The sequence below is a fragment of the Prionailurus viverrinus genome, chromosome A1, assembly GCF_022837055.1.
Source record: "Prionailurus viverrinus isolate Anna chromosome A1, UM_Priviv_1.0, whole genome shotgun sequence".
In the NCBI taxonomy this organism is placed as follows: domain Eukaryota; kingdom Metazoa; phylum Chordata; class Mammalia; order Carnivora; family Felidae; genus Prionailurus; species Prionailurus viverrinus.
The window spans coordinates 201,245,515-201,260,730 of NC_062561.1; the positions used below are offsets into that span (position 1 = coordinate 201,245,515).

Below are 15,216 nucleotides of genomic sequence, written 5' to 3' on the forward strand. Positions count from 1 at the left end.
TTTATTTTTAATTATTCATAAGGATGTTTTTGTTAACTAAAGGGGTTCATTGCCTTCTACTTTTACTGATCCTCATAAAAGTTGTAAGTTCCAGTGAATCTATAAAGCAAAATATTCTAAATACATGGAAGAAATTATATACTTATAACACATACAGTCATGCATACATATCGACCAACCTGGTTGCACTTAAATGAATGGTCACATTTTCCATGAGATAAGATGTGTTAAACTGAAATAATATTTTGAAAGTAACCTATGAAATAAAAATATTTTTAGTTTAGTAGCAGATAAAGAAGTAGAATGTTTACATTGATCAAAATGTTTAATTACATTAATGATATTACTTAGACTCAAATTATAAAGTTATTTACAAAATCTTACCTTATAAAATAAAACCTCATCACATCTCAAAAATTGAACAAGATATACATGTACTTTTAAACTTTGATTTTAAAGCTCTTTTAATCAATTTAGGCTCATTCATAGAAGGGATGACTAGAATTCAGGTGTCATGAGATTTGTATGGTTGTACCATATATGTGTGGAGTTTTCTTCTGTATTTTCTTCTCTCACATATATTTTGAGCTACATTAAAAACATTTTTTAAAAGAATCTTCAGCTCTGCTGTTTTCTTCTTGCTTTGAAGTAGCAATCATAATTCCAATAGAAGCTTTATTGGGTGGGCTTGAACTACAATACTTTACAAAGGGTCAAACTGCCAAAGTCTCTCAGTGAGCTCCTTTTTGTTCTGCTTTTCCTTAGCTCCCTGACTGGTGTGCACATATAAGTCTTGGAATTTTTTATGAGTCTTCAGAACTAGGAAAGATGCTAGCAGAAAAGTAAGGCTAAAGAAGGTGCCCATTCCATTTTGACCTGATACTGAAATGCTTAAACTATAAATATAGATTTTGAAATCAAAGTATATTCTAAGTGCAAAGCCCATGCAAAAATTACTTGAAAATTATCTTCCCATTTCTCTATTGATGACATGAGAAACTTTGATTTGAGCTTTTAGCAAGGAATTTCTAAAGAAAGAAAAAAAAATGCTTCAGAAATAATTAAGATTGCAATCAATATCTCTAAATGGCTGAAATGTAACATTTTTATTTCCATGTCATTATTCTTTAAGAAATGGACATAATTCTATGGTTAATTAAAGTGGTCAGGGGAAAGTGTAGACATGAGTCGACATTCACTATTTCCATGTAAAAATGGAAATTATGGGTGTACTTTTTCAAATATGATATATGCTTTATGGATTGATAGGGAAGAAATGCAATTTCACAGTAAATTTTATTTGGGATAGTGAAGAAATAGATTCCAAAAGTAAACTGGCACATCTAGTTAGTTTCATAGCTAAACTGATTTATAGAATTCAATGATAATTACAGTCATTTGTAGTTTCTTCAATCACCAGTAGCCATGCCACATGTGTCAAGGGAAAAGGCCTTTCATAATTCTCATTTGCAAAAGAAAAGCTAAGTGACTTTGTTATATATGTGCCATTTCCAGATGTCCAACTCCGTTTATCAACTTCTTAGGATGTGCGATGAAGATGACAAAGATCTGTTTTGAAGTCTTATATTACAAAATATTATAATGTAAAGAAGCTGAAATAAGTATTTGGGATAGTATTTCTCTCTATCTCCCTTTTTTAAGACTAAGGCATGTAAGTAAAGTATCTTCTTATCTCAATCACTTTGACTAAATATTTCCCTCATTAACTCCATATGAATGGAGGAGGAAATATTCATACTGAAAAGCAACTTTCAATGAAAATATATGCAAATATGTTGTTTATCATTAAATGAAATAATTATTCTCTGTTTTTCATGGAAATGAATATGGTCTTTAAAAAGACATGAAGGCACTCTCCTCACTTGTGTTCAACTACTACTGTAGGTTCTAGCCAGGGCATTTAGGTAAGAAAAAAAAGAGTGCTTCTATTTGCAGATGACATGATCTTGTATATAGAATATCCTATGGAATCCTCTAAAGAACTATTAGGACTAATAAATAATTTCAGCAAGATTTCAGGATAAAAGATTAGTATTTAAAAATCATTCATATTTCTATACATTAGCAATAAATAATCTGAAGACAAATTTAAGAAAAGAATTTCATCCAAAATAGCATTAAAAAGAATAAAATGCTTAGAAATATATTTAACAAAGGAAGTGCAAAAGTTGTATTCTGAAAAATAGAAAGCATTTTTGAAAATAATTAAATATCTAAATAAATAGAAAGACATCCCATGGTAATGGATCAAAGACTTAATATTTTTAAGATGGCAATACTTCCCAAATTGATACATAGATTAAGTGTAATTCCTATCAAACTCCTAGCTGGCTTTTTTTTTTTTTTTTTTTGTAGAAAATGACAAGCTGACCATCAATTCCAAATGAAAATACAGGGGACTGGAAGAGCAAAACAATTTTGAAAAAGAGAACATAGCTAAAAGACTTACATTTTCAGGTTTCAAAACTTACCAAGAAGTTATAGTAATAAAAACAGTGTGCACTAACAAGGGTGCCTAGGTGGGGTGCCTCAGTCGGTTAAGCGTCTGACTCTTGATTTTGGCTCAGGTGGTGATCTCATGGTCAGTTGTGAGAACCAGCCTCCCATCAGGCTCTGTGCTGAGCTTAAAGCCTGCTTGGCATTCTCTGTCTCCCTCTCTCTCTGCCCCTCCCCCACTCACACACACATGCACATGCTCTCTCTCTCTTTCTCTCTCTCAAAATAAATAAATAAACATTAAAAAACAAAACAAAATGGGGCACTTGGGTGGCTCAGTCAGTTGAGCGTCCAGCTCTTGATTTCGGCTCAGGTCAAGATCTCACGGTACGTGAGTTTGAGCCCTGCATCAGGCTGACAGCACAGAGCTTGCTTGGGATTCTCTCTCTCCCTCTCTCTGCCCCTCCCCTGCTGATGCTCTTTCTCTCAAAATAAATAAAAATAAATAAATAAATAATTAAATAAATAAATACAAAACAAAACATGTGTACTGCCATAAAGATAGACATATAGATCAATGAATACAATTGAGTCAAAAAATAAACAGACTTTCAATAAAAGTGCCAAGACAATGGGGGAATGAATAACCTTTTCAACAGATGGTGTGGGGCAACTTAATACACACACACACAAAATGAAGTTGGACTCTTTCTTTCTTACACCATACACAGAATTTCATCAAAATGGATCATAGACCAAAATGTAAGAGCTAAAAGTATACAGCTCCTGGAAAGAAACATAGGAGTAAATCTTTTGATCTTGGGTTAGCAAAGCACAAGTGACAAAAGAATAAATACATTAATTGGACTTCATCAAGGTTAAAAACTTCTGTGTTTCAAAAGACATCATCGAGAAAGTGAAAAGACAACAGAATGGGAGAAAATATTTACAAATCATATATCTGATAAGTGACCTGAATGCAGAATACATGAAGAGCTCTTATAACTCAGTAATAAAAAAAGACACCCCAACTGAAATATAAGTAAAGGATCTGAATAGATATCTGTCCAAAGAAGATATATGCACAGTCAGTAAGCACATGAAAAGATGCTCAACATCATTAGCCATTAAGGAAATGCAGATCAAAACAACAATGAGATACTACTTCACACCCACTAGGAGGGCTATAATTAAAAAGATAGGCGATAACAATGTTGAGAAACACATACATCACTGATAGGAATGAAAAATGGTGCAGTCACTTTGGAAAACAGTTTTCCAGTTTCTCAAAATGTTATATGTAATTATCATATAACCCAGGAATTCCACCCAAAGAGAACTGAAAAACATATTCCCACACCACAACCTGTGCACAAATATTCATAGTATTATTCATACTAGCCAAAAAGTAGAAACAAATGCCCATAACCTGATAGATGGCTAAATAAAATAGGATACATCCACAAAATGGAATATTATTTGGAAATGAAAAGGAACTACTGATACATGGATGAGCCTTGAAAACATCATGCTAAGTGAAAAAAGCCAGTCACAAATGACCACAGAATATATGATTCTATTTATAAGAAATGTCCAGGACAGACAAATCCATAAAGAAAGTAGGTTAGTGGTTGCCTGAGGTTGGGGGAAGGAGTGAAGGAGAAAAAAGACAAGTAATTGGTAAGGTGTACAGAGTTTCTTTTGGAGATGTGAAAATGTTTTAACATTGATTGTGGTGATGGCTGTACAATTCACTATCCGGTGAATATATAAAAACACACTGAATTGTACACTTGAATGAGTGAATTTTATGGTACGTGAATTATATCTCAGTGAGGGTATTATTAAAAAAGAGAGAGAAATGAAAAAAAAATCTATACAAAGTTCTAAACCAACCTGTTTGAAAGATTCGTTTTTTCTACAGGCCAGAAAAGCCTACTACTATCAGATAAATTATTAAGTATAAATGTTTAATTTGGTTTTAATATTTGAGTTTGACTCATGCCATAATTGGCTTTTGATTCCAATATCTCAATATTGTGAACTCAAACTTCTCATCTATATCAGGCTGAAATACCATTAGAGGGATTTATATATTTAACTTTGAACACGGTATTTTTCATATCAAATTGCCACATGTATGTTTTATAATCTGCTTACCTCTTCTTCTCTTCTCAGGAAGGGATATCTAATTTTACATGTGAGATTATGATTGGATTCACAACTGTCTTTTTGGATAGCCTTGGAAGAAAGAGTAAACAGAATTAGAGCAGACACACAGGTGAAATACTGGAACTTGGTTTTCTAGAATCTTTCCAGGTATGCCTTGGATCTGCCTTGCTAAGATCCGTCCCTCAATTTAGTTGGGAGAGTCACATTATTCTGTGATCACCTGTCTCACCATCCATGGAAAATCTGAAAACATCATGTAAGTTAAGGGAAACTGAGGGACAATGCACATCACATCTTATCCTGTCTAGACTTTCCAATGTAAAATGGAGGTACTAACAGCATGTACTGCACAGGTGACTAAATAATCCACACATATTACTCGGCCACATGGAAGCCCACAGTGAATACCTATCATAAGAAGAGCTCAGTGAAGTGGTAAGACCATGAGCTCTGATGTGAGACCCCCAGAATTTAAATTCTGACTCCATCACTGTTAACTTTCTCCTTGCCAAGACTCCTCACTTCTCTGAGCCTGATTTTCTGTTAGGTGAGGCTAGTGATACTCTATTTCATCAAATCGGAAATGCCACTGAGACTCACCATTATTTTGTGTACCAATAGGAAGGAAAAATAATGCTGCCAGCTAAATAAACATATCAACTGTAAAATGCAGTTATATAAAGGTTAAAACATGACAGAAAGAGATTTTATTAGAATCTCTGTAGTACAATAATACCTATTTGCTTAATGAGAATTGAATAAGTGGGACCCTGAGAACAGTGTCTGGAATATAATATGACTCAAGAAAAGACTGTCATTATTATTACTATTGTTGTTACTGTTAAAAGATGTAGAGGCCTCTCTACCGAGGCCATGAAGTCAGTTGAAGAGAATACTGGCAATAATTTTTAATATAGTCCCCTTTCCAGAAAAAAATTCAGTGGTAATATTTTCCCAGTATCACTTTGCACACTTGGATTTATAATTAACATTCTTGACTGAATCTAAAATATGTGGTAGTAATGAAGGACATATTTTTAAGCTCTGTTAGTCATCATGTCCTTAAATAATATCCTAATAAATGGAGACACATATCAGTGAAAGTCTGAATTTGCAGAAATTAGACAATGGAGTTTTAATATTATACTAATAAGGGTACTGGTTTTTAACATGAATCACATATATTACTAATTCATACATAAACAGAATCTTAAATAAAGGGGATTAATTCAGAGATAAGAATTAAAAGAAAAGTTCAAATTTGGAAGTGCTCATTATTATTCCTGATATAGCATCTTGTGCAGCTATGTTATTGCCAAGATAAATATTCTGTCATGACAATGAGACATTACAAGTTAACACCTCTTTTAACAACGTAAGGATTTTGCATAGAAAATGAAAAATGGTATCTTGATGTTTCTTTATGTAAACATGGGGTTTTTTTTTGTTCCATGCATGCATTACTCTCTCTGTACGTCTATTAAACTATTTGACTTTGATTGTTATTTTGATATTTTTCCTTGACTTAGTCTCAATTTCACTGCATAATGCCTCCATGAAACATGATTTTGCTGCATCACAGTGATCCTCGCCTCATACTGAATCTGAAAAGAGTCACAGATCTCTACAGAAATCTATCAAAACAAAACCTTTTTAAAAAAAGTTTGGCACTTTCACCATTTGTGAGTACTAATTTTTACAAAATGCTCTCTGTTCTCCTAAACCCAATTATTAGTTCTTCTAAAACAATTAGTTCAGTAGCAGGAAAAGTAGACTTAATAAATAATGATTATATGAATAGACAAACATAAAACTAAAAGTTTACCTCAATTCCTGAAAAAATTAGGTTTGGAGAATAATGCACTATGGTTCTGGTGTTATAGGCACTGTCCTTTTTGTTTTTGACTGTGAGACTAACATTGAATTTGTCATTGTGGGACCTGACAATAAGCAGGCCCTTTGCTGTGGTGGATACTTGCAGGGCGAGGTCCGAGATACATTTTTCCTTGTTTCCACAATCTTTGGCAAAGGGAATCTGAAATGGTCACAGAAAAGTATTTTTTGAAATTTAGTTAAGCATGATTGAAGATTAATTATTAACTTGCTGAGAAGAGAAAACATATTGCCAAACTTAGTTAAGCAAGTCACAGAGAGAACAGATTCCACTGCAGAAATCATAAGGAATTTTAGATTTATTCCTATAATTTATAGGGAAAAATAATAAACTTCTGGATATAAATTCTTCTAGTCCTTTAAATAATGCAATTTTCACAGATGTTTTTCACTGGCTTTAGTCTGCCAGACTAGAACAGTTTCAAGAAAAATCAAGTCAAGTACTCTAAGATCCAAATCTATGAGAGAATACTTTAATGCTCAACTCTGATTACGAGATTTCCTATTGAAAAGAATCAAATACTTAGGAATGTAACAGAGCTCAGTCAGAGGGTAGAAAATGGTCAAGCCACATAACTGGGAGCTTTCCTTGACTCCTCTTCTCATTAGTCACACGCCGTTATCCAAACCTTCATTAAGAGCTATCCATTCTACCTTTCTTCTAAGTATCTTCCAACTATCTTCTCACCTCTAGTTACCATCACCTCTAGTCTAGTCATCCTTATTTCCTCCCTGAACTAATGCAACAGCTTCCTAAGTGGTCTCCTGCACCCACTCTAATTCCAATCATTTCCCTTCAATCATTTTCCACACTGCAGCTGGAGTAATCCTGAAAAAAATACAAATCCAGTGCTATCACTGAACCAATTAAAGGCATCCATAGCATTCTATTGCTCTTCAAAATATCTGTGCAGTAGCTTCAAAGTCCTGAATGATCTGGTTCCTGCCTATGCCTCCCACCTCATCCCATATCACCTTCCCCCTTTGCTCTTTAGCTTCAGCCACACTAGAGAGTTTAGTTTAGTTCCTTTATGCCTCAGAACTTTTACACATATCCCTGTGCATGAAACACTGCTCCCTCCACTCCTCTGAATAGGATGGAAAATCCTCCTATGCTTCAGATCTCAATTTAAATATCACAGCTTCAGGAGAGCACCCCCTGGCTCTCTGCCTAGGCAAAAGTTCCCAGAGAACAATGAAGTTCTCCTCCAGAGCACATGCTTTACTTCCCACCTAATACTTGTTTCCTGGGTTGGTCTGTAAGCTCTGAAGTCTGGTACATGTAAGACACACAGTAAATATATTTGAAAGGAAGAAAGGGAGAGTGAAAGATATGGGTATGGGGAAAACTAATTCCCTATCCTTAATGTCTCCTCCATTGGTGCTACCCCATCCTTCTACTTGCTCACTTACTCCTTCTCAGGGGTGGGACACCAGATTTTGTGAATTTGGAAGCAGGAACATGGTGAACACAGCTCAGTCCCTTCCCGTCTCTCCTGCTCTTGGGGCAGCAGTGTGCCCATGGAAAGCATACATTCTTGCTCTATATCTCCATTCTGCAAGTTTTATGAGGTGAGCCCACACGAAAAAGGCCTGAGACTGATGAGCACTGCTGATGATATATTTGGTAATCTGTGGTCTAAGCCTTGTTCAGTAGGAAGACACCCAGTATGCTGAAACCAAGCCCTGCCACTCAGTGTTTGTTGGTAACAAAGGGAGTTCCAGTAGGCCAACCCATGTCTTTCTTTCTATTGGTCTTAAATTCAGGAGAGATAAAAAAAAAATAGGTGGTATTTATAAGTTCCCTTGAGCTCCAACAATAGGAAGTAGAAGAGTTGAGAAAAGTCTAGAAGAGTCTTATTCTTTTTGTAAAAAAAAAAAAAATGATTTAGGGTTGTGTGTGTATGTCTGTGTGTTACAGGTTTCTCTCCCCAAGTATATTTACTTATACGTATTCTGAATTTTAAAAAAATCTGACTTACATATTCATGTACTGAATTTGGTAGGGAATCATCAAGAACAGGCCCGTTTTCTGGATCAGTAAGATTAAAATCCAAAGTTATCCTCACAGAGTCCCGAAAGTCATGCTTGTCCTACAGGTTGAAACATAAAACACTTTATCATTGGTATCACATTACTGGATGCTCTGACTTTGTCATGGCTTCTTTCCTCTTGCTCCACTGGAGAGACGTGGCCTTCTGCCTTGATAAGGGACATGGCTGGAATGCACAGGCTTTAGAGTATGACCAGTTGATTCACCTCTAGCTTCTTAGGGAGCCCTGCTGGAGTGATCCAGTGTGCTGTACTTTGCATAAGAATATCTTTTCTCTTGAGACCTTAGGCTAAAAATTGCCAAGTAATACTTCCAGGAAAGTCTCCCAACTTCAAAAGAGCAAACTTTATTTAAATTGAGTTGAATTTAATTAGCATAATACATGCCTGGAGTTGTAAGAATTTCATAATATAAAGTGATATGTAAGTAGTATGAATGCAATCAATATTGTTTTATACTATCATCAGCAATGGCCATTATTTATGGCATGTCCAGAATTATGAACTTTACAGACATTATTGAGAAGTATTTCAACATCTTCCAAGATGAATGACTCTTATAGTCATTATTTTACATTTGAAAAACTGGGCCTCTAAGAGACTAAACAAGTTGGTGAAAATCACTTGGAATGTGAGGAAGCCTTGCTATAAATTCCATCCTGCCTGACTCTGGAATAAATGCTAAAGTATCCATTTAAATGCAAAAAAATTTTGGAAATTTTGAAACTGGTTCACACATAGTGCACAGACATAGCTATATTCTAAATTTTGGACAAATATATACTACAGTTACTTCTATTAGGTTGGAGGCGGTGCCACATCTGGTTTCACGCCCTTTCGGATTCTATACAAGTTCGAACTCCTAAACGCTCAGTTCTGATGAAATAGATAGGAGGATAACTCCAATTGTTTTTTCTGATTATAGATTGATATTAGTGTTGACAGATAAATTAATTTCAATGTATGTCGTGGGGAATATTAACTTGAAAATCACTGAGGAGAAATACAGTACACCAGCAGGGCATGTTTTCTGTCACTTCCCTACCCCAACTATAATATTTTAAACATGTAGAATATGAATACATCAATAATACAGAAATAAGTCAAAGGTGGTAGAAACCTGGCCTGTTTCCTTTAAAATTCCAAGATCATGTACAAGTTCCAGGTCTGTCTCAGTCACTAAAATCAGTGTCTTCTCATAATATCTATTCTTCTCTCACTCTCTCTCTCTTTTTTTAAGTACCATGTACATTATAAGAAAATGTTTAAGAAATTCCTGCCCTTATTGGGAATGTTCCCCATTTACACAATGACTCAATAAAATGCATTTTAAATGGTTCAAAAGGGCTTCCTAGCCATCTCTGGAGATTAAGAATTTGCTTTCTAAGGCTCCCTCATCACTGTAATAGAAAGAAACTTAGGTATCATAAAGAAACTTAGGTTATCATGAAATAAAAAATAACAGATTTTTTCCTCTTCAATTTAAAGTCAAAGAGCAACATACAAAATTCAGTGGATAAGAAGGGACCCAGGAAAGCATATGGCCCAAAAGTTTTCAGGGCATGTAGCCACTTATCTACATTTGACAGATGAGGCCCACAAAAGTTAAATGATGTTTTCAAGTTGAAAGAATAAATGAATGGATACAAGAAATGAGTAAGTGAATGAAGGCAGAAGGTCTCTTATCAACCAGTGCACTGTGCCTTTTGCTATTCCATAATACATGGGTATCTGATAACATACACACAGGGAAGATGAAAGATAGTCTTATGAAATGTATTTGGAAATGAGAAGATCAGGTCTGTGATTTTCTGATAAAAGTGACCAAATAAAATGAAGGTTACTTTGTGATGTGCACTCCAAAATAAAATAATATGGGTGACTTGAAATAAGACATCTGTGCTTTATTCTTGATTTGGAATAAAGCAACTATAACATATGATTTACTTGCCAACATGTAGAAGGAAAGCTTAGTGCATTCTGATTCTTGAACTGTGATGTTTCTTTGAATCTTTCTTTCTTGAGTTCCAGAGAAAAAACTTCGTGATATCTGTCTTAGTGAATCTAGTGTGACACGGTACTGTATATCTGGGGAAAAAAAATGACAAGAAACATTTACTTGGGGTAACTTTCATATGGTCCAGTTCATTAAATTAGCATTATAGAAAAACCTTGTGAGCAATCAATCAACAAATAGTTTCTATTATTCAGCTTATCCCCATTACTGTAGTACAATGGTACTCACAGTCATAAAGATAATCTTTAGGAACTCTACAGAACCACCTTCGGAGTTCACTCTGCTGTTAATGTTTAATTACACTTATTTCATAATGTATATGTACATATGCACACACACATACGTGTACACCTACATATCAACTAATTTCCTGACCATGCATGTGTTTACTGGGTTTTCACTTAAATTATTATTATTATTTTTAGTTTAGCAATGTTAAAGTCCTGCTTAGAATATTGAATATATTTCAAAAGACACACACAAAAAAAATACACTAATGAATTTTTACCTATTTTGTGAAAAGGTCATTTTAGATTATGTTCAAAGCACATAGTAAAATAAGTTTAAGAAAATAGGTGTACCAAAATAAAAAAACAAGTTAAACCTTACACTTTCTAAAAAGGCAACAATCCTACTCATTTGAACCCTTAGTTACTGTACAGAAATCAAATGAGACTGAAATAATATTGTATATGAAAATGTAAATCATTATTTTACACTCCTATAGCTAATTATCTTCTAATCAGAGGACCATTGCAGAGCATAATTATGCACATGTAGAGCAAACTAAGAAAAACAGATTTTAAGGATTAATGATTTTTCGTATTTCACTTACCCTTGGTTTGTAGAGTAAACTACTCTTTTGCAGCCAATGGCCTCCACAGTTTTGAATCTAACACGTTTTAATATCTTTAAAAAAAAACCTTAGGAAGTGTGCGTGTAGGGAGGAGGAGACACCCAGGCTGTGCCTGAGAACTCACACATGGAGCATGTCTGATTCTCAAAAGCCAAGGTCACCTTCTGAGTAGAGCAAATGAACCTCAGTCAGGTGGGGGTGGCAAAGCATTCAGGTCCCCTGCAATATCAGTCTTACCAAAGAGGGGCAGAAGAAGGAAGAGAGGGTTTGTGAAAACCCACAGGAAGGAAAACTGGGCTCCTCTGGAGCCCAGTTTCCAAACTCTAATCTCCAAACTTGTATTATTATTATTGTTTTTAGTACCTGGTTGTTTGCGGTAAAGGGGAGAGCCAGAGGGGAACCATGGACTGTTGAGGCCATTGCATATAACCATACAGTGTCTGCTACAGAACTTACTGGGTTCCATAACATATTCTTTCTTCAGTAGATTTTTTTTTCAAGGTTCAGCATGTTCACAGGGGCAAGGGTGAAATGCAGATCCCTATCACAGAGGAAATACAATATCTTACTGGATTTCCTGATGTGGGAGCAAATGTATTGTCCTCCTGCCCCAAAGTACTTGGTATACATATTATACTCACCAGCTGTGTAAATTCTGTCTTCTTTGGACTTTAATTTCACATCAAAACACACTGTAGCATTTATGCATACTGTTTCCTTTCCTTCCACATGGCAGTTTTTCTTTTGGATATTCACTTTATTGGGTTCAAAATTCATGGTCACTTTAACTACAGCCACATCTCGGGACCTACAAACATAAATGGTGATGACTGCTCACATACTGTCACATTTAATGAATGCCATCACTATGCCAGTGCAGTGTGAATGCACTGATGGTGATTCTTCTTTGTGTATGGTTGGCCTCTCAGGACTCCATTTCTTTGGTGAGTTTTTGATACAGAAGAGGTGGTATATGATGTTCTGAGGACACCCAGGATGTTTTGGAACCATCTTCAACTTCTGGTGCTAAATGGTAGGAGAATATGCCACCCCAAAATGTGATTACAGGAGTTTAGGACATGTCACCCCAAAACACATCACTTTGGTATATTGATTATTTTGAGCTATAGGCACTTGATAAACAGTAAATACAGGAAGAAGCTTTCTCTGAAATTTCCTTCTACCTAAAGATAGATACTCCAAAAGGAACTCAACTCGAGTTCATCAACCAGAGAGGACTGACTCTTATCACAACATAAGAGACACCACACTGGTCACAGTGTGAACTTGGTCACAAACTATCATTTCACCCATTTATTTTTTCCAAGGCCCACTCATTTTTCTTAAAAATCATTTACTCTCCCCGTAGAGGCCTACATACCTTCTCTCTTGTCTCTATTAAAATGATATTTAAGTCTTGGGTTCCTGGGTGGCTCAGTTGGTTAAGCATCTGACTCTTGATTTCAACTCAGGTCATGATCTCATGGTTCATGAGTTCCAGCCCCACATCGGGCTCCATGTTTACAGTGCAGAGCCTGCTTGGGATTCTGTCTCTCTCCTTTTCTCTCTGCCCCTCCTATAATCTCTCTCTCAAAATAAGTAAATAAACTTAAAAAATAAATAAAATGGATTTAAGTCTGAATTCTAAACCACCTCAAGGAATTACTCATTTTTCTTTGGGTATCTCCCATGTATACATGAGATATACAAATTTATAAATCTCTATTTTTATCTTGTTAATCTTTTATAACAGGGATCTCAGCCAAGAACTTAGAAGGTTGAAGGAAAATTATTTTTAATGACAATAAATTATTCCAGCATACACATGTATTGTAACCTATTTACTCAATCCTTTCTTATGGTACATTTGTGTTAATTTGTTTTTTATTAAAAAAGCTTTTTTAATGTTTATTTTTATTTTTGAAAGAGAGAGAGAGAGAGAGACAGGGAGTGAGCAGGGGAGGAGCAGAGAGACAGAAGGAGATACAGAATTTGAAGCAGGAGCCAGGATCCATGTTGTCAGCACAGAGCCCAACGTGGGGCTCAAACTCACAAACCAGGAAAACGTGACCTGAGCCCAAGTTGGACGCTGAAAAAACTGAGCCACCCAGGCACTCCTGTACTAATTTGTTTTTTAAAAAGTTGCTAGCACAGTGCTGTGATGGCTCTAAAGATTGTATATCTTAGATAAAGATTAGAGTTTTAAAAATTTTTCAGAAATTGGGACGCCTGGGTGGCTCAGTCAGTTAAGCGTCTGACTTTGGCTCAGGTCATGATCTTGCAGTTCCTGAGTCCAAGCCCTGCATTGTGCTCTGTGCTGACAGATCAGAGCCTGGAGCCTACTTTGGATTCTTTGTCTCCCTCTCTCTCTGCCCCTCCCCCACTCACGCCCTATCTCTCTCTGTCTCTCAAAACTAAATAAACACTAAAAACTTCTTTTTTTTTAATTTTAGGAACTAAATTCTGTGTTAAAAGGTGTAAATACTTTAACACTTATTGGCAAATACCTTCTAATGTGTTTTAACCAGTTTACTCTTTCACCAGCAATGAATGAGCATGTCTAATTTCCTGCATAGTAGTTTGGATACTCCAAGAATGAAGCTCCCCACTGCACATCTCTCTGCCCCAAGCAGGTCTTTAAAGGGGTTATGGTGCAATCTATTCCACATGATAGGGCTCTCAATATCTGTTCCTGGACGTCCCTGACTGCTGGTGGGCCTCTGTTTATTGCCTGCCATCTATATCCACTCTCAATCCCTCCTTCAGCATTGTGAAGTCTTAGTCTTTGTGTCCCTGTATGCTGGTTTGGTCCATTCTGCTGGGAGTGACAGGGACCCAACTCTGTCATTTTGGCCCATTAATGATAAAGCACTGACCGGCAGCAAAAGAGGTCATAAGTAAGTCTTCAGAGCTTTGTAAGAAGGCTTTGAAACAAAACTGGAGAGTAAAAATTGCCCTTATTGTATGTACGTATGTGTATATATATATGTAGCATATATACATATATATGTGCATATTGCATATACATAAAAATATATATATTCAATATGAGAGTGAATACAATAAATATGTTTGAGTTAAGGTTATCATAATAAATTAATTCATGATTACCAGTTCATACAAAAAGTAAATATACCCTTTGTTGCTGACACTGGTGATCTCAGCTGGTTTGGGGTCTGTCATCCCCAAAGTCACAGCTACTTGCTGCCTGGCATTCTCCTTTCCTAGGCATCACCTTACAGTTTTCTTTCTCCCTCTCACCCCCCACCCCCGCACTGTACAGTTAAAACATTTCTTAACATAATAGTTATTATCTGCGTACAGTTTAATATGCAATTTGTATTTGGCCATTAGTTCTTAAACAGTATCTCTTTTTAAAATGTTTCTTTTCCTTGAGTTTTTTAAGGTGAACTATAGTTGAAATATAATTTTATATTAGTTTCAAATGTGTAACATAGTGATTCAACAATTATATTCATCACCTTATGCTCACTACAATAAGTACAATTGCCATCTGTCACCATACAATGCTATTACAATGTTATAATTCTAGTTGCAATTAGTTATCTTATGACAAAGTCATCTAGTTTCAGGTCTCTATCTTCACTACTTTTCTAGATAATATTTTTGGGGAAAAGACCATTGATATTTGTTTCCATCTAAATTACTTTAAACTAATGATTGATTTGGAAGAATCAATATATGGACTTGCCATCAAAGCACATGGCATAAATATAAATATATTTTTTATATTAAATATTTCCATTGT

General features: G+C 35.4%; 1 protein-coding gene across 2 annotated transcripts in view; it reads right to left on the reverse strand.

Moving 5' to 3' along the window:
• Positions 1-15,216, reverse strand: part of ITGA1 (integrin subunit alpha 1) — a 161,219-nt gene that overhangs the window by 25,917 nt on the left and 120,086 nt on the right. For both annotated transcript variants that reach the window (XM_047826785.1, XM_047826687.1), the window contains 6 exons: positions 12,089-12,255; positions 10,526-10,662; positions 8,505-8,615; positions 6,455-6,664; positions 4,618-4,698; positions 180-256 (listed from right to left, as the gene is read on the reverse strand). In XM_047826785.1, the coding sequence (XP_047682741.1) occupies positions 180-256; positions 4,618-4,698; positions 6,455-6,664; positions 8,505-8,615; positions 10,526-10,662; positions 12,089-12,255 (783 nt within the window). The remainder of the gene's footprint in view (positions 1-179; positions 257-4,617; positions 4,699-6,454; positions 6,665-8,504; positions 8,616-10,525; positions 10,663-12,088; positions 12,256-15,216) is intronic.